Source organism: Gasterosteus aculeatus, chromosome 3 (assembly GCF_964276395.1).
Source record: "Gasterosteus aculeatus chromosome 3, fGasAcu3.hap1.1, whole genome shotgun sequence".
Taxonomy (NCBI): domain Eukaryota; kingdom Metazoa; phylum Chordata; class Actinopteri; order Perciformes; family Gasterosteidae; genus Gasterosteus; species Gasterosteus aculeatus.
In genome coordinates, this window is record NC_135690.1 from 5,086,265 (window position 1) to 5,106,228 (window position 19,964).

At 43.1% G+C, this 19,964-nt stretch overlaps 1 protein-coding gene and 2 long non-coding RNA genes across 3 annotated transcripts; 1 reads left to right on the forward strand and 2 right to left on the reverse strand.

Moving 5' to 3' along the window:
* Window positions 1-5,277: 5,277 nt before the first annotated feature.
* On the forward strand, window positions 5,278-8,053 carry LOC144405476 (somatostatin receptor type 5-like). Its single transcript, XM_078098897.1, has 2 exons — window positions 5,278-5,790; window positions 6,201-8,053. The coding sequence occupies exons 1-2, from the start codon at window positions 5,384-5,386 to the stop codon at window positions 6,907-6,909; spliced, it is 1,116 nt and encodes a 371-aa protein (XP_077955023.1). The 5' UTR covers window positions 5,278-5,383; the 3' UTR covers window positions 6,910-8,053.
* Window positions 8,054-11,988: 3,935 nt separating this feature from the next.
* On the reverse strand, window positions 11,989-14,417 carry LOC120815557 (uncharacterized). The gene is made up of 2 exons (XR_005711755.2): window positions 14,317-14,417; window positions 11,989-12,859 (listed from the first exon to the last, which is right to left on the reverse strand). It is a non-coding gene; the product is annotated as an uncharacterized LOC120815557 (long non-coding RNA).
* Window positions 14,418-15,076: 659 nt separating this feature from the next.
* Window positions 15,077-19,933, reverse strand: LOC144405477 (uncharacterized). The gene is made up of 3 exons (XR_013467090.1): window positions 19,805-19,933; window positions 18,434-18,508; window positions 15,077-17,470 (listed from the first exon to the last, which is right to left on the reverse strand). It is a non-coding gene; the product is annotated as an uncharacterized LOC144405477 (long non-coding RNA).
* Window positions 19,934-19,964: the final 31 nt, after the last annotated feature.

Genomic DNA, 19,964 nt, shown 5'->3' on the forward strand with positions numbered 1-19,964 from the left:
CGAGGATAAAATGTTTGATACATAAGAATGCGGTGATTTTCATTCTAAATCTTCTCATTCAAACCATCAGCAATAAAGTATATAAACAAAACAATCAGGTATTTTTGTCATGCCATGTGTGACAGATTTCTTTTTTAAAACCTTGGTCAAAGTGTCCCTGAGCAAGACGCCTAACCCCTAATTGCTCCCCGGGCAAAAATGTAAAAAGCCATGGGTTAGAAATGCAATGTAATGTAAGTTGCTTTGGATAAAAGCGTCAGCTAAATGGACCTGTAATGTAATAATCTTAAATGTGATGCACGCCGGCCGTTACCGCCTCTGAGCAGCAGGGGGCAGCAAAGACTCAAAGCTGCTGCTCATCATGCCCTGACCTTTGATGTTTCTAGAGGAGATTAGCACAGACGGTATAAGCATGCTCATTAATTACGCCCCCTGTCAGCTCTGACAGCACGTGCTCCGGCTCGTGTCCCTTTGTGAGATCGGGACCTTTGATCCGAACCCCCCCCCCCCGACGGGACTGTTGTTGTTGGGGTGATTGTCCGGGTCAGCAGGATGAGCTGTCTCTCCATCCGCATGGAGATCCCTCGCGCCACATGCCCAGCAGCGTGTTTCCTTACAGCAGATGTAAACCTACGCGCCTCGCGCATGCGCAATGCGCAATGCGCGCTCGTATGAGGTGAAGGCGTTCACCTGGCCGCTGCTGCAGGTATTTGTGCGTGCTCGCTCATTCGTTATGTCTGCATTATTTAGTATTTAGGTGTGTGTTCCTCTGCGTGGGTCAACAACAAGCCCCTCGAGTCCCCAGTGGAAGGCAGGTGACGGGGGTCACGTGTTCCACCGTGCGCCAGATGAGCAGCACGAGCCCAGGCGGTGGAGCCGGACACGTGACGGGGCTTCTAGTTCCACTGTACGTGCAGTGGGATTTTTAATTCATGTTTTTTTTAATGTATTTTTATTAGGTTAACATAACAAAATATTTCAGTGTAGTGTCGACCACAGTGATAAAATCACATTATGTTTCAAATCTCAATTTTACAGGCCTTGGTTGCAAGAATGTTTATTAAGAATGTTAATTTTCCGCCCCTATAACTCCCCTATATGCAAAACGACTACACCTCCATAAAACGGTGGTCGTTTTATGAGAAGCAAAGCCAGACGCTCTAGATTATTTTGATTAAAAAAAATAAAATAAAAAAAATATACAACTTTCTGCTTTTGTTTGTGTCTCTTGGAGAACATGTTTCTTGTACAAAATTTTGCTTTTAAAAGACAAATTTGTCAAGCAAAATGTTCTGTCAGAACATTCAAGGCCGTAACACAATGCAGATTGATCTACACACACACAGGACTCACAAATCGACTCAAACAACCTTGATACACACAGAGTCTCAAAATGACGACAAGATGATGACCAAAGGGGCAAAACAACAAACAGATAAACACAAAGATATAAAACAATAAAATCATGCTTGGGGGGCTTTGTATCTCGCCCAGCAGCCTGTTGTCTCATTATCTCATCTGCCCATGAGTCTGCCATAACTATGTTATCTGGGCTAAATATTTGATGTTATGTGGGCCACAGTAGCATATAATATCTGATTAAATAGCAATTCTGACCATTAAAAAAAAACTGGGTCCAAAGTGTGACAAAGACCTTTATAAACAAAGACCGACAACACCGTCCCGCTTCGAGCCCCGATGTGCTGTGAATCAGTAAAGAGGCTTCAAGTTGAACCCATAAACTTTACGGCCGCAATCTATTATTCCTCCCTTAAAAGAACCAACCAACTGAGCGCCACCCTCTGTCCCGTTCCTCGCGCTCCATCCAGAGCCGCTGAGACGTCTCCCACCGAGGCAGCCGCGGCTGCGGCCGCGTCCCCCTCTGAGCCTCATAAAAGGGCTTCTATTCATTCTCACATCCTATCCTTACGCTGTGAGGAGGCGTGTTTGACACTCTGCACGCAAGCCTCGCTGGAAGAAGTCACTCATCCTGCGTCCTCCCTTCCTCCCCTTTGCTTCCCGCTTGATGCCTCCCCTGTCCTCTCTGTGCTCCCTCCATCTTTCCTTGTCTCCTACCAGAGTCTGTTTTCCCCCGAGAACAAACAAGGCTCCTAATGGTGCCCAATGCCAGCAATTATTGTAGGTTGGTGGGTCAGACTTTAAAGCACTGAAGTTCTACCCTGATGAGGCACGATGAGTCAAACACCATGTGTGATTTGCAGTCAGGCTACGACTCTTAGCATGGTAATGTCTCCCCATACGGCGGATGGATCGGCACAAAACCGCTCATGGTCCCCGGGGGATGAATCCTCATGTGTTTGATCCTCTTGACTGTTCCGTTATGACGCCGCGATGACATTCACATTTGTGTTTGGTTTCTTCATCAAATCTCTGGAAACAAATAAGCTACACATTTGCTGGGGATTAGCAAATGTTAGCCTGCTAAGATGGTGAACGCTGTGAATGCGTAATGCTAGATAGTACATTGTGTTAATTTAATTTTCACTTTTAGTTCATGCTGCAGCTTCCCATACAATATATGTATTTATATGTATATGTCAATTTCAGCATAGGCCTACTTCTTCGTCCTATGATGCACGTTGAACTTCGACCCCTTCGCTCCGCCCCTCGTAGGACCTGATGCAGCCTGGTATTTATTAGCATGTATTGGGACATGCTAAGTCCTAAATAGTTTGGTTGTATAAGAATAGGAACACACAGGTGTTGTTGCCTGCAGTGATTTCAAAATGGCTCCTTTAAGCTGTCGAGACAAAGTTTGAAGCACGCAATTGTCTAAAAGGCTACTTTAAGCCTTGCTTCGATTGGGAGGGAGACAACTTGCCTGAAACATGACAGAAAAGTACACAAAGGATGTGCACACAAAGTGTTTAGGGAGCATGCAGGGAGGAGCGCAGGTGTGTACCCTCTCATCCTGCTCTTTGTAGAGCACATCAGCTGATGGGAAGCGGAGGGCTTTTCCCCACCAGTAAGGCACACAGGTTTGGACTCCTTCGGATTTCCCCGTGGCTCTGCCGCATTTCAGACCTTGGCTTTTTTGCTTTTCTCTTTCTATCTCCTGTCCACACCTGGGCCGGTGAGAGTCGCTGCACATCACTCTGAGCTTCTGTGTGAAACCACCTGAGGTTTGACTTTCTGTTATGGTCAAATACGTATTTTCACATTTGTAGTCAATTATTTTGTGACCTCTTGTATCATTAACTGTGTATCGTGACGTCTTTGAGTTAAACGTGTACACTTCTTTACAGAAATGTGTGTGACCAAATACTAAATATTCAATTATGCTGCTCAGAGAATTTATCTGCATTGATTTGAATTCTGTAATGAGGGAAACCTCTGTTGTTGTTGTTGTTTTAACGCTCATAAAGAAAATACTAACATGGTAATATTTAATACTTATTTAATACTTAATTAATTTTTCTACCAAATGTCATGCCTATTTCTCCAGACATTTTCCTGAAAAGTCCCAGAATCCACAAAAGACCTCGTAGTTAATCCTCTTGGGAGCATGAGTGTCCGTATTCAATTTAATGGCAATCCATGGGATAGATTTTGATAAATGTATATTTTGTAACTGAGCTGGGGTGCAGTGACTGTACTTGATCTGTAGTATCTGTATAGCCATCAAAGCATTAAAATGCCTTTGGCGCCCTGTATGGAGGCATCTGCTTACTATATATTCCAAAGGTTTTCTCGCCTGTCACCCATCTGTACTTGAATTTTGCAGTAAATCAATATGTTTTTTGTCCCTTCTGATTCGTCTTTTCCCCTGAAAAGCCCAGCCTGGATTGATTGTTTCATGCTGCCGTGTGTGTGTGTGTGTGTGTGTGTGTGTGTGTGTGTGAATCCATATACTGCGGTTGAGGAGTGGGACTGAAAATAACTCAGAGCCGGTCCCAACTTCTAGATCAGTAAGTCAGCACAGCTCTGGGTCAATGTGGCTAAAATTAAACACAATTAGCTCAGCCTTGTGTTGCTCACTTCCTATCTCTGTGCTTCCTATCGCTGGCTGTCTCTCTTCATTTATCATGCTACGTTTTTCCCTTTCAGCCTCTTCCCGCCACTGCACCAATGCAGCTGAGTGACAGGAGAAACATAAACACTGTGATTCGCTGTTATGATGTGGGAAGTCCAATTTGGTGCAGCACGAAGCAGCCTACAAATGAGCTGTTTTGCCTTAAACTATTTTTATTTTTAAATAGACATTTAACATTTAAACTTCTTGCTCATCAGAGTGCTCATCATCTCCCGCCCGCAAAGATTAAAATTTGGACATGGATGTAAAGCATGGATGAGATACAGCAGGAAAGGAACAGATGGGCAGAGGAACGAACAAACGTTTGTTCAATTGTTTGTCCATCTGTCCCTCACACACAGCATCATGGACACAGTTTGACAAAAGTCAAATTCACTTGTCGATGGTGCTGATAGAAAATGACAGATAGATGTTGTGTGACCTACTATTGTCATTACTAAAAGTCAACAACCACATTTACTCAAATACTTTGCTCAAACTCACGATAACAAACCATTATTTAAAGCTCACGTCTCAGCTCGTGTAGTGACTTATCACTACACGAGCTGAACACGACTTAAGTTCAAGACGAATCGGTCAAAGTAAAAATCGCAAACTGCAGGTGAGTGTAGCCGTTACCAGTTACCATAAAAAACACCTTCTCGGCGTGCAGGTCGCTGAATCAGTTCTCTGACAGCCAGCAAATGGCTTCTTTACGCATGGCGATCCGTTAAGGTGTGTTTTGGTCCACTGCCTGCCCTTTACCAAGAACGTCTCCCTCAGTTGTCTTGTTTGCATCGTGACGCTGCCTACTTGCTGATGTCCCCGACTGTTTGTTGATGTCAACCGAGAGCGATTAAGATGCAGAGAGACTCGAGCTGTTTGGTCTGAATCGGGCTCGTCAGTCCCGCCGCGTTGTTTCGGGCCCCATCGAGCTGCGACTGTTGTGAGAATGCACAATACATGGGAGCGAGTTGTTTGAAATGACTTTACAGAATGATGCTGGCGCTGTGTATCTCTGTGTACTCCTGATTTTGTCTTGCTCGCACAGTTGATGGTAGTTCTCTTCACCTCTAAATATCTCTTTGCTCTCTTATCTTCTCTCTGCTGCTCCCGTCTCGTTTGCAATCTCTCACATTCGTTCGCTTCCCTTGACCCCCATACAACCTTCCCCGCCTTCACCCCCTTCAGCCGGCTTTTCCCTCTTCATCCTCAATCCTATTTCATAGAATTACTCCCGATTTTGTTTTTTACGGTTCTTCATCGCCAGCTTCTCCTTTTCCCTCTTAGTTGCTTAACTATCGTGCTTAAAACATCTCTAAATGTGTGTTGGTTTTTCTAGCCTTCACCATGCCTGCCATAGTCAACCTCCTTTTCAACGTCGTCTCCACCAACACCACCATCTCCTTCACCGTGGTGCTGCCCATGGTCAGCCTGGTGTCTCTCCTGGTGGGGGTCGGGGGTCACCTCCTGTTGTGGATGGTGCTGGTGAGGAACCCCCGCAGTCGCTCCAAGCCCAGCTCCGTGTTGCTCCTCAACCTCAGCCTGGCGGACCTGGGCGCCCTGCTCACCCTGCCCTGCGTCCTTCTGAGTGCCAGTGTCCATGACTGGCAGCTGGGGGGTGGGACCTGCGTCCTCCTGGGGTTCGTGACCTCTGTGACGGTGGGGGGGGAAATCTTCAGCCTGGCGGCGCTGTCGGTGCTGAGGTATCGTATCGTTGCTCCACGGACGAGATCGCCTGCCAGCCTGACGCTAGTGTGAGTATGTTGTGTATTTATATTTATTGGATGTATTGTTAACACTACACAATACAGATATAGTGGGATTGTAACACATGACAAGATGACTTTCTTAAACAGTCCTTCATGCAACTCTCTTCTACTCGGTTGTCTGCGTGCATGAGAATAATGCCAATAAAGTCAATTTCTTAAGCGCAACAGAGGCTTAAATCAAATGTGTCAACCTGCTTTCCGTTGACACATGAGCATATTTCACAGGTCAGTCCAGGCATTAAAGGTCCAGGTAATAACAAATCGTTGGCTCATAATGTCACAAGATCCAGGTCTGTGTTTTCTTGCCGAGTTGACCTGTTTTTACTCGCACAGACGGGATCCGCCTGCACAACAATTTGAGTTGCAGGCCGATGCTCTGCTCTCCTCTTCCGCAGGTTATGCAGTGTTGCAGCCATTTGGCTGGTCTCGGTAACCATGGCGTTGCCCAAGGTCACCTACGTTGACTTTGAAGGGGGCTGCACGTGGGCCGTGAGCCGCGACGAGTGGCTGTCCTTCCTGGTTCCCGCTTTCCTGGTTTATTACGTGGCGCCTCTCCTCTGCATCGCCGTCAACTGTGGCCTCATCATCGCTCACCTCCACGGCTGCAGCGGCTCTTTGACCGCCGACCGCCGCAACAAGAAGGCCACCGCTCTGCTGATCGCTTCAACGCTGGTGTTTGCGATCAGCTGGCTGCCGTATTATGCGCTTGAGTTTGTCAATGTCATGTCCCCGTATGTCAGCTCGGCAGCTTCCCCCGTCAGCACGCCGGGACGTGAGCTATCTTCAATGGCGTCATCCACCTCTGCATCGCCGAGTGAGGAAGCCGAGAACAAGGTGTCCTTGCTGTGGGAGGTGGCGTCCCTGGCGGCCATTTTGCTGGTGTGCCTGGCTCCGTGCTGGAACCCGCCGCTCTACTTCCTGCTGTCGCGTCCGGCCGTGCGTCAGCTCCGGGCTCTGATGCCTTCCTTCTTACATAAGCGCTTGGGAAAAAACCCTGTGCAGCGCCGGCGTGTAGCTCCTGCTCCTCTCGCGAGCCTGTCACACCCTGAGCCTCCCGCACACTCACTTACTCACCGAACACCGACACACAGGCTGACAAGTTAGAACCCACGTGGCCAATCACATATCCCCCGTGACACACTCGCCATTTGGGATTTTGGTCCTTGCCTTCCGTTTTTTCTGCGGAAGTGACCATATTTGGACTGCAAAGTAGTGACGTAAAGTTTTATTGTATTTTTTTTAGAATAGACAACCTGTTAATCACAAGGTAGCCCCACCCTAAACAATACCCTTCTTACTAGCTAGCGATTGATACGATAACAGGGGGAATAAATCAAGTGAGAATTAAATCATTTTCTTACAGACTCCCATCACATTTATACTAAGAAGAGTCCTCCCCCATGGCCAGCACAGAGGGCACAAGTTTAAGGCCCTTCTGCAATTGCTTCACCGTATGTATGTATGTGTCCAAATGCATGAGTCAAAATAAGCTTTGTACACAAATGCTACTGTGTTTGTTTGGGTGCTTGTGCAGTCATAGCCACATCCTTTTTGCTATTTAAGATTGCAGTAAATGTGAAAAGGGCTCTAGGCAACAGTTTGTGAGCCTCTCAGATGGATCATAAACAGAATGCATTACCTTCCATAAAAACACTAGGTCTATATTCGCCATCGCAATGCCAGAGTTACTCAGCAACTCACCTTCAAGACAGTATGAGGCTGAAGAGAATGGGGTTCAATTAGACTCAATGGTTGCTAATGCACACCGAAAGACAAATATATTAAATCTACAAATGCGCACAGAAGGATTTACAAATAAATGAATCAATACCAACACAGTTAAACCAAAACAATGACATGAACAGTAAAGCAGTACATTGTTTGTCTTTCTAAATGTCTGTTTTCATGTACAAATTGTATGCAAGAAAGGCAGGTATATGGATCTATGTATGTATTTCCATCATATATCTCTCTATATCTCTTCGCTATTAAAAAAAAGAAATATAAACAGTGATACTTTAACATAGTAAGCATTAAGTACGATAAACAAATACAGAATACATGTTCTCCTACATCCTCATGTGCTTAATAAAAGCACTTAATAAAACCAAACCCTGAGGGGATGCGAGCCCTTCTATATCAAGAGGTTGCCTCTGCAAGATGTGTTCCAGTCTATCATGCAATCTGTGAAGGATGTCAGCCTCAGTGATTCCTAGGGGGGTAAATCAATAAACATGACAAGAAAGGATCTGAAATGTGTGTTAACTGCTCCCCAAATGACAACTTGAAAAGCTTCCAAAAGACTAATTTGTTGACTCCAACGTTAATGATAACTTGAACTGGCTAAAATCAGCTAACGTCGAATCAAAGGTGTACTTAACGACACTCTTTGAACTCATTAACCTAATCTAGTTGTCTAACTAGTTACTTACTTATTTTTGTTTAATATTAGCTATTTCCAAGCGAAGTACCGGTGAAGCTATGTTGTGTGAAGTTAGTAATAATGACTGTATGGTGACTAACTAAGTCAACGTTAGCTTATGATCACGAGCTGTCGGGATCCATTACATTGCAAAGCAGCTTGTGTTATAATACCGCAAAATACATCCACGATCAAACACGCAAAAGTCAGGGGAGTCTCAAAAAAAACAAAGAAAAATGTGGAGCGATCCACAAACAAATACATACAAATGTTTGCATATGTAAGTCAGTGTGCATTTGCAGTCTGACCCCATAGAAGAGAGCCTCCAGTTCAAAACGAGTCGGGAGAGAATTTTTACTGAATTCACAAACCACTTTCTGTTAGTATCAAAGCACACGTCACCACTTAGAAGTAACTGAATCAAAGCGACGTCGTGACGCGGGACGTGAACCTGCCATCTCAAGAGCCTTTTTCAGGGGGCCGAAGGACGTCTGCAGAGCCACATCAGCCGACAGAATCTCTCCAATCAAGCATGAATCCCCATGGAGCCCTTAAACAACCATCCCCAAATGGCAATAAAAAGAGCATCTGATAAGTATGACTTCTAGAATCGGCACAACACAAAAAGATCTGTGGCTAATCGACAAGCGATGCAGCCATAGACGAACTACCAAGCTGCCAACGCTATCTAAATCCACTGTCATCTGGATAACCTTGTGAAAAGCGGCCTCTTTGTCTTATTGGAGGCTCGAATAGAAGCCTTCATCTTTTGTTCTGCACTTAAATGCGGAGACGTGTCTTTTAAACAGGAATATGACACAAAGGATCACATGAGAACATCAGCATGGGAAAATGACCTCTCCCCAGCTCGGCTTAATTTCATAATGTAAAGGGCGTTAGATGCTCCTGCTCTCTTTGACAAGCCCACTGAGGACGAGTAATTGCATTTTTGGTTTTCAAGCTATTCATATTGAGTTGTGTGAAGCAATCATTTTAATTCATGGTCAAGTTGAGCTCATTTAAGCTGAATATCTAAGATGGAAATTGCTTGATTTTTAAAATCTTAAACACACACTAACACATTTAAAACCATACTCCTTTGCTTCCTACTGAGAGTTAGCTCAGACCGTTGTCATTACTCTCAAGTCTTCTTGCTAAATATGAAGCTACGGCCAACAGACGGTTAGCTTAGCAGAAAAACTGGAATCGTGGGGACACAGCAAGCCTAACAATAATTAACTCGTTATATACTGTTTAATGAAATGTTTTCAATCCTAAAAAGATAAGTTACAAATGTTAGAACCTTTTCTTGGCAGTGACTTCCTGGAGTCTCCATTTTCTTTAAAATACTGTAATGTGCAATTGTTGTCCAAGACGACCACACATGCACCACACTAAAAAAAGTAGTCATCCTTCATTCGTTCATTTAATAGGATAGAAACATCTAATTCACTCGAAGTGATTGGATGTCATGTTACCATGATAAATACATGAGACAATCTCTGACCTTGTACTGGTCATCTTATTGACTGCTATAAACTGCACCTCTGTTGCCTCTCGACCTCCTGATATCTCCTAGAATGCACAGCGGCACGTCCAAACTGAGAATTTTTACAGTTTAAAGTGTAAATATAGTGAGGAAAAATGGAATGAGAGAATATTGACTTTCTTGTGGTATGCATCATGTCTGTAATTTGAGGGTTAGGGTTTTACAAGTTGGGGTAAATAGCCATACACTTTAATTCATCATATTTTTCTTTTGGCCATTTGGCCTTTATTGGACAGACAGAAAGAAGAGAAGAGGGAAGTTGAGATTGACCTACTAGAATCAAGTTGTCTGCTATGTTTCTGCTCAATTAAACCCAATCTGATATAAACTGAACTGACCACATCATCAGGTTTATTTTCTTCTTTTGTTTTCCTGACTCATCTTCCTGGCTCCCACCACAGACATTACACAACCGCTTTTTGAAGTCCTCTCTTTCTCCGAGTAAACTCGGTGGGCGGCTTTTTTAAAATCCTAATGAAAGCTCTTCCTGGTCAATTCAGGTAATGGTACCAGAATAAGAAAAATAAACCAATTCATCTGTTCGAACGAGGCGCATCCAAAAAGATACGTTTCTCTGGCGCCACCTGGCGGCCGCGTCCCCCACAGAGACAAACAAGAGTGAACCTCTGGTCCAACCTGAAACCGGGAACAGCCGCGTCCGGTGACAGCGCTGACCCGTAGGAAGATCCCTCTCACCGAAGAAAGAGCCCCCCCCCCCCACCAGAGATGGATAGGGGAGGGGAGGGTTGGACTGGAGAGATGCAGGTACTCTCATTCCGTCCGCAGACGCAGGTGTAGCCTTCTCACTCGCTCCTCCGGCCCCAGACGTGCTCCCTTCTGCCTCCCGGTCACCACAAAGGGAGACGGATCGTTGGAAGTTTATTTGTTAAAAACACAGAGCTGTACGAATGTGTGTGTGTCTGTGTGGTAGCAGTTGGACACAGAAACTGTCACTCAAAGATCTACTCTGCTTTGCCTTTTTCTTCTATCCCTTATTGTTTTATCATTCTAGCGCCCCCCCCCCACATCGCCCACTCTTTCAAACACACACACTCTCCACGTGAATGATTGTGTGTGGTTGTTTACATAGTAGGGTTGTTGTTGTCTAGTAGTTGTTGTTGATTTGAGATAGTATTGACCTGATTAGCATTGTTAATGTGCAGGTTTTTTAAACCTCAATTGTCCAATGTTAGTGGAATAGTATTTTGTCTATTGACACATTGAGTGAAATCAATCATGCAGATCTGTCCCTGATCCCAAGGCCCCGTTTGAGTTATTTGGGAATAATCCTACGAAGGACTTTCGTATTTCATTGGCTAGAAATCCGTTTGCATTACTGCAGGGGTCTCAAACTCAAATGACCTGGGGGCCGCTGGAGGCAGTATGTGGGTGAGGCTGGGCCACATCAGGTATTCCACAAAAAAAAACTTTGCTAAAAAGAATCCAAACTTCTCAAATGTCATCACTAACAGTTATTTAACTTCAATGGGTTCTCCTGAACATGAATAGAATATTGAAGAACATGAACTGTTCTTCTGGACATGGCTTCTCTTGCCTACTTCTTGCTGCCAGAGACCTGGCAGCGCTTCCTCTCACACAGCTGAGCCACAGTTTGCTTGAGGGAGGAAGCAGTTGAGACCCTCAGTACGGCTTGATGATGATTATCAGTAAGTCTGAGACACCTTGACTTTTAGCTGCTCAACTACTTTAACATACATCTAGTGAAATATTGTGTTTTCAGGGATCATCTACAGTATCTGCGCGTTTATTAATGAACAGCTGTTAATGGCGTGGCTCAGCATGTTTTATCTTTGCTGGTGAATAGGATCAACAAATGTCATTAGTTGTGACTTTTCATGGAATTTGGTGACAGGAATAGCAACCATTTAGACGTACAAAAGGCACACATTAGCATTGTAAGTTGCAAAGAAAAAGTAAAACCTTAAAGATGCTTGTTGACCATTTAATTCACTTGATAAATGTAATAAACTACCTATAACTGCAGTGAAGCTTTTAAAATATAAAGAAGCCCATAACAGCTTGAAATCGATACAGCACAGCAAATGCCTTGGTGTTAATAGGGTCTCACTATATTTCACCAGTAATTACTTTGTGAGGACACGTATTGATTAGTGAGGTGTTAACCCACTCACGGGGCTGCTAGAGCATCTGCTGAAAACTGTTGTAAAAGCAGTAATTAAATAGGTGTTGATTAGTTTATTTTTAGTAAAATTTTATGTTTTACACTTTACAATTTTTGACGTGTAGCTTATAGAACAATTTACGGCTTTGTTAAAAATTGGCTTTATGGAAATAGTGCACAAGCTTCTTGGAAGGAAGTAGTTTTTCTATCCATTTATGATGCATGAGTCCAAGTGTACAACATGGGCAGTAATGAATCCTGTATGTCGTGAGTCACGGCCAAGTCAGCTTTATGCATGAGGGGGACCCAAAGGGAAGCTTGTTGTATTAGCTTAGCATAAAGACTGGAAAAAGGGCGCAATCAGCTTACCCCGGCTCTGCAACCAGAAGCCATCTTATAACCTCTGTAGAATATCTGTTTTGTGTTTTATGCTAAGCTAGGCTAGCTAATTGCTACCTCCAGGCTCATGTCTAGCCTGAAGACATCAGAGTGGTATCAATCTGTTCACCTGACTTTTGACAAGTAATTGTTAAGCTTAGCTAACGCAGTGCGAAGCATTTCTTAAGTAACCCTTCAGACAGATTTAAAAATCCAAATCCATCAATCGCCATCCAGGTCTTTACCACATGCTCGCGTCTCAGAGTCTATAGAGAGGGAGCTGTCCGATTGCCCGGCCAGAGATAAGGCTAGCGACGACTTGCCCACGCCGTTCTGTCCCAGTAGCACTATCTTCAAAGCTCCGCCGTGGCTGTGGTAAGCCGACCGGGCGGCTGCCGATTGGCCGCTGGACACATCCTGAGACACTGACAGGCAACATGGCCGGCTCCTCCAATCCAATCTCAGTCCTCCGATACGGCCTCTTCCCTGCGCAGCTGGTGTTTGAGAGGCAGGGGTGTGCTTCCACGTCGCAGGGGGGCGCCGTGGTGAGAAACATACTGTACTAGAATCACATTGAGAGAGAAAACCAAAAGACAGTTGTGTAAGTTTAGGGCAGTTCTTACAAATACTAAATGGTAAATGGCCTGTACTTGCATAGCGCTTTTCTAGTCTTCCGACCACTCAAAGCGCTTTAACACTACATGACATCATTCACCCATTCACACCCATTCATACACTGATGACAGGAGAACCATACACAGTGACACCTGCCATCAGTAACTACCATTCACACACTGTAGTCGCAGCTACAGGAGCAATGTTGGGTTAAGTGTCTTGCCCAAGGACACATCGGCATGCGGGTTGTGTGCGGTGTAAGGTGACTCTAAAGGGTGTATGCAAAGGGTGCATGTAAAGGGTGTATAGTGTCCCCGTTACTTCACACAGAAATGTGTTCGACACATAAAGTCTTAGTCACCCCCCCAAGAAAACAGTTTGGCTGAAAAAAGTGTGCGCGTGCATGTGCATAAGAGTGTGCATTTGTAGCCAAAGCAGGTCAACCTAAGACAACCCTCATCCATATTAATAGAGCAATTAATTTAGCTCCAGCGCTTATGGGCTTCATGCCTGCCGGTGACGACGCTCAGTACAGTGTTGGCACTTAATTAAAGGGTATTGACACAGTGACATGAGCTTATCTGGGTGAGACGCAAACCAATTGAGCACGACCACAGGAAAAGTCTCCCAAATAAAACTAGCCTGATTGAAGACGTGTCGCTGACAGTGTCCCCCCTCAACTAAAGGGTTATAAATGTAGAAAATAATTAGATGTCCTGCAATATGCTGTTGTGTAGTGTATTGTTGGATGTATCCACAGTAAAGAATAGACAGATGTAGTATAGTGCAGTATAATAAATAATATTGTAGTACAGTATAGTAAAGTATATAGTACAGTACAACAAATGCTGTAGTTGATATAGGATAATACAAACGTCCACTGCATTATAATGTGGTTTCAGTGTAGTTTTACTACGGAACAGTAGAGCAATGAATGTGTCATACGTGCAGTTGAGGTGCAGCTACCTGTGACAGTCACGTGCTCACACGCACACACACACACACACACACACACACACACACACACACACACACACACACACACACACACACACACACACGTCATTCACACACCCTCAACAAAAACACGTTACTCCGCCTGTTGTTCTGGCGGTGAATTGCTCTGCAACACACGCAGAACCATGAATTCTCACGGGTCCTAAATCCTTGTTATATTCCACTGCGCTCACCTACGAGGTGTACTACCACTCTGACACGGCGGAGGGGGACACACCGACGGAGGTAACAACAGAGAGGAGTCAAATCTAATCATTTATATTAAAGTCTCAACATTTCAGCTTTAAATTCAGCGCAGAGCTGCAGCAAGCTGTAAAAGTCGAGTGCACCCAGCAGCAATTTGATATTGTGGAATAGATGCACATAATGGTGACTTGTGTCCATTACCATTTGCAGGGACCGCTGTCCTCCATCTGTTACCACGGCTGGTCCAGGCGCTCGCCAGGTTCAAGGGGCGCTCGCTCCTCTTCAGCAGCCTGCGCACTCTGACCGTACATATTAATCCCAAACAATCCCAAAAGAGATTGTAGGATTGCAACAAAATACCAAAAGGTTAAAACAATAAAGAAAATACAATTTTTTTACAGTACTTAATGTATTTATATTATTAGGTTGTTATTGTTGACCACGTTACTTGACCTCGTAAAGCGGCAGTCACCTGGGATTCTTTTGGGTAAAGTGCTAGCAAACCACCACAAAGCCGTTGGCATCTGCTCATTGAGAGTTTGGCCAGCAGGGGGCACCAAACCCCCCTCGCCTCCACCAAATGCTCTTCTGTCTGAGTTTAGATCGCGACTCTTTCTCTTCTTCAACTTGTTAAAAGGGGGTTGAAGACTACGGTCAGAGACGTATCAACGCCCCCTAAAATATTGGAGTCTAAGCCAAAATGCAACGTAAAATATAAATGAAATTAAGCTCCTGCACCACAGAAATCCACTCAACACACCGAACTGCCTTCAGCCCCACACTTTCTACATGGGAACGCTCTCGTGTTTAATTCAGTTATATAATAAAAAATGATCCTATGTGTAAAATCCCCTGTGTTATGCCACACACGTTAACCTCTCTGATGTTGGCTTAACATTAATCTTCAGTAGTTCATTTGTTAAAGGGAACATAAGCATGAATCCAAGCAGGTGTGCATATGTTTAACACTTTTTATTGTCATTCTAGGACATACGAACTCCACACACAAACACTGACAAACACAAACATATGACATTTAGAATATTATTAATATGGCCACCCAGTGGAAATAGAAGGACACGGGTTGTGTACTCTTACATCTATGTCACAGATTACTATCATCAATATCACATTTTGTCAGACAAGTCGTAAGATATTGATAATGCTTCACTGTAAATATTGTAAGAATTCTTCAAAGGGGCGGCGAAGTGGCTTTGTTTGGATGGTAAAAAAAAAATACTGTCTCTATACTTTAGCTTGTTTCTCTTGGGAGGCAAATCAAATTGACATCAAATTCCATAGAAGCCTAAGAAGGGCAGTGATCTTTAATTTGACCAGCAGAGGACAGCATGGTGTCTTTTCTGGTAAAAAGGGTCCAACGGCAACGCTTACTCAAAAAACACCTGAGGTCAAATGTGTGGACTTGAGCCGAGGGCTGCATGACCCTCCACAAAAAACCCTTTTCAACACTAGTCACACGTGACTTTAAGAGGGCTTTAGATGTGCAATACCTTGTAACTTCCTAAAGCAGAAAGCAGAGGACACCTTGGTGGGTCTTTGGATCTTTATTTGCAGTAGGAAATAGAGAGACAATTTTCAACGTGACAGTCAATTTGAGGAAAAAAAAACGATTATAGAATAAGACTGCTTTTGTTGAAAGGATGTCTCTTTTTTGTTATCCTATAACAAGGTCCAGTATTACCTCTCACATTTTAACATCCTGAGGGTTTAATTGCTGAGGTCAGTGGCAGACAGTTGTGAGTGAGTTCTGACCTCAAATCAAAGCATCAATACGTATGAGTGAAATAGATAAATAACACATTGTCAGATACTCAAATTTAACAAACACAAAAAAACAGATTTAAATGATGGTCTGTCACTGATCCGTTGCTATTTAAATCCTAAAACTTTGGTCAAGAGAGCAAAAACGTCTGAATGCAGATTAGGTTCCATGACTTCATTTGACTTGTGAAATAATGACACGTCATACCTTTCTTTGGAAGTAATGAAGGCAGTGCACTTCCGCTAGAAAGTGACACACCCTTGCCAACAGTCTATATTTGTGCGTTGAACAATCACAGATATAGCAAGTTGATAAAAAGTATTTTCTAATTTTATATCTAACAATTTTCCCAAATAAGACTAAACTATGACTATAACTATTAACTGAGACTACCATTTTTTTATGATTGCCATTGAATTTACTAGAGATATTCGCATTCCGTCTGGGTGAATGTAATAACTTGAATTGATACCCTGAACCAAAACCAGATCAAAATAAAAAAAAATCCAGAAAGCTACTTTTTTTCAAATTAATGAGATTCCATCAGCATTGCCTGTACTTTGGGGTTGGTGACTTACTAATGTTAGCATGCCAATCTCATAAACCCTAGTGAGAACTCGCACAGTGAGTATTCTTGACAGTTTAAATCTATCTAAGACAGTGCAAGTTTACAAATGTTGAGGCCTCGAGAAGACAATTGAGGGCGAAAATGCTGGTGGGATTACAAAAACTCTAGAACGCAATCCTGAATGATTCAATTTGGGTCTGCTCTGTGTAAATTACTCAACACTTTTTCACAAGGAAACATATTTCCTGTCTAAAATGTGAACTTTAATAGGTCACACAGAGGAGGAAGTGAGCACCAGATTCTGAGAGGTTTCTGTTCTAACGGCGGGAGCAGTGCGGTTCAGACAGGAGGCCGACAGATGATAGATGTTTTTTTTTTTCAAAAGTGGAGCTTCTGTCGGCTTTGTCTCTTTGAATTCATCTCCAGAAATACTGCAGCCCCCTGCACAGCAAGCCCTGAATGAATCTGGCAATTGATTAGCAGTCACGCAGACACATTTCATCACACCATTGTAACACAGATGGAAAACGTTGATGTCACAGGGCGAGAGCGGCGCTGAATCACAGTGCTGAGAGTCCCAGCAGCTATAGTCCTATTGGGAAATGTTCCACTCCTGGTTATTATAGGAGAAAACAAAGTTTTTCAGGACATGTTAAAGCAGTTTTCTCCCTTTATTGGTCTCTGTGTCGTAATGACATGATTATCAGGTTGGGAGAATACATTCCTCAAGACCATAATGGAATATCTTTTGTCTTTTATCTGTTATTTCAATAGTTAAAAATGTTGGGAAACATATTTTTGATCCTTTCATCTAAATCTTTTTAAAGGCCATTTTAAGGCCATTTTTATCAGCGAAATGTTAAGACATTAAACCATTCCTTGAATTCCACATGGACATTCGATGTGCGCTGTCTTCATCCAACGTATTCTTTTTTATTGACTTCTATGTTTGTCAGGGTTTTCAGTGAGTGTTTGTTTTGGCTCTGTGAGCCTTCTGGATCCTCCTAAGATCAGAAAAGGTCAGAGGAAGTTGGTTATTATTTAACATACAGCACATGCCGAAAATATTCTGACTGGCGCTCCTTAACAGAGGAGCAAACCTGGTGCACTCTGTGTTTGCAGAACAGTGGTGCTCATACATTGTCCACACTGTATTGGTGTGGACAATGTATCATTAAGTAACAGCCATTGCTTTTCAGAAAGAATTTGCCAAACATGAAAACAATCCTAACACTTATTTCTCCTGTGGTTTCCTGTGGTGCTTTTCCACGTTCAGTGCAAGAGCCCGGACCCGATCCCATCTGTTATGTTCAGATACTCAGGGAACCCGGGTCACTTTTGTTCCACCCCCTCGCCCACTGATCTGCAGACCCCACTAATGTGGTCCGTGTCATTTATCACACCCCAGTCAAGCCGAGAAGATGAACAATGAGACTGGTAAATGGTCTGCATTTTTCAAAATAAAAATAGCCATTCTGCTCTTTCCCTTCTTTTTTTAAAATAAATAACATCATAGGAAATCTATGAAGAAATCCTTATGGTATCATAAAAATTATTTTTCTTCTTCGGAAGGTTTTCTTTTGAATATGATTGCAGAAACTATGGCCGAAAAAGTTTAATAACAATAAAGATGTGTAAGAACAACACATCTATCCATTTATAAACCTGAAAACTGCTTTTAGATTATGACTCATCAACTGACGTCAATTTCAAACGAATGGACTATTACGAAACATAATTATATCTGTCTGATCTTCAACTTTTACAGTAAAAATCCTCTGGAATATATTGCATATCCATGTAATTCAAGCACGTCTGTGCCCGACCAATGTTTACAATGGGTACACTGATGACGTCCACTACCATCCAACCACTAACATCCACACCACTCACAGGCTAGTCACAGCTACACAAATGTTATGGTTGAAGAAGTGTGAATACAATACTAGTCAAAAGTTTGGACGCACCTTTTTACTGGTAATACAGACGTCATTGTGGTCTCATGCCAAACAGCAAATGCCTGCAGTCATTGGCTGTTGGGACTAGAAAATATGCGTTGGAATTAATATTTCATCACTAATCTTCGGAGATAATGAAACAAAATAAAGTAAGTATAACAAATATTTTATTCTGTTCTCATGATCTTGAATAAGACTTTTTGAGTTTGAGATGAAATGCTTTGAATTTAGGATTCGGGGGATTTCTCTGAAAACAGAAGGAAAACCAAAAGTGCGCATGAGAAATTGCATGTCCTGTGACATTGCTGTGGTCCTGCTAACATGGGGAACTGCGGCCAACTCAGGAGAATTTTAGAGCACGTGTAGGCTGATATTTACAGTATTAAACAAGTAACTGGAATAAAAGCTATTTAATCAAAGATTCTGGACAATGACTGAAGTATGTGTGTTCAGGACCATTCTGACTACTCTTGTACAAAAAAAGGAATACTTTTACTGTACAAAGTTAGATAATTATCCTTTATTTCAAAGTTCAAAAGGACCATTTCTCAAGGTTTGAACTGCAATAAAAACTGCTGAATTGAGCGCAATTCCCCTGTTGGCAGGACCACAGCAATGTCACAGGACACACAACTGCTCCTGCGCACTTTCGGTTGACCTCCGAGATTTCCCCTGATTCAAGATCATGAGAACAGAATAAAAGATTTGCTACTACTTACTTACTTTATTTTGTTTCATTATCTCCAAAGAATCGTGATGAAATATTAACACATATTTTCTAGTCCCAACAGCCAATGACTGCAGGCATTTGCTTTGCTTGTAATGAAAGATAAAACCATGTCCTGAACACATGCATCAATCATAGTTTGGACTTATTGCGAAAAGTATTTTCATTGCCACTCAAACATTGAGAAATCATCTTTTTACTGTCTACTTCGGATGATTCTCTAAATTTGTACAGTAAAAATGTTTAATTTTTCGTACAGGAGTAGTCTGAGAGGTCCTTAACACATGTACATTGGTCTTTGCCTGGAATTATAGAGAAATGTGTTTTTATTGCAGCTCAAATATGGAGAAATGTCTTTTTGAACTTGCGGTTGAAGGGCTTTTGCTTGGCAGAAATCTCCAAATTTGTACAGTAAAACTATTTCATTCATTGTACAATAATAGTCAGAGAGGTCCTGTACACACACACCACTAACATATGTTTGGAATCTGCTATTTAAATAGCGTTTATTCCGGTTACTTGTTTAATACCGTAAATGTCAGGATACACGTGCACTAAAATTCAAGCGTCTGCGTGGGGGACTTCCTATAACAAGGGGCTTCAACCTGAACTAAAGAACCCTGGCAGAACTACCGCTTCATTGGGTGACTCACCAGCCACATGGAGACATTGTTGCCGTGTCTCTCTTCCGTCAAATGAGGCTTATCTTTGTCTCCCTCGTGCGTGTCACCCTGCAGCCTAAAACAACGGGACCTGCTGGGCGCGGTGGGAAACTTCAGTCCGTGCGGGGCGGGGCGGGGCGGGGCGGGGGGC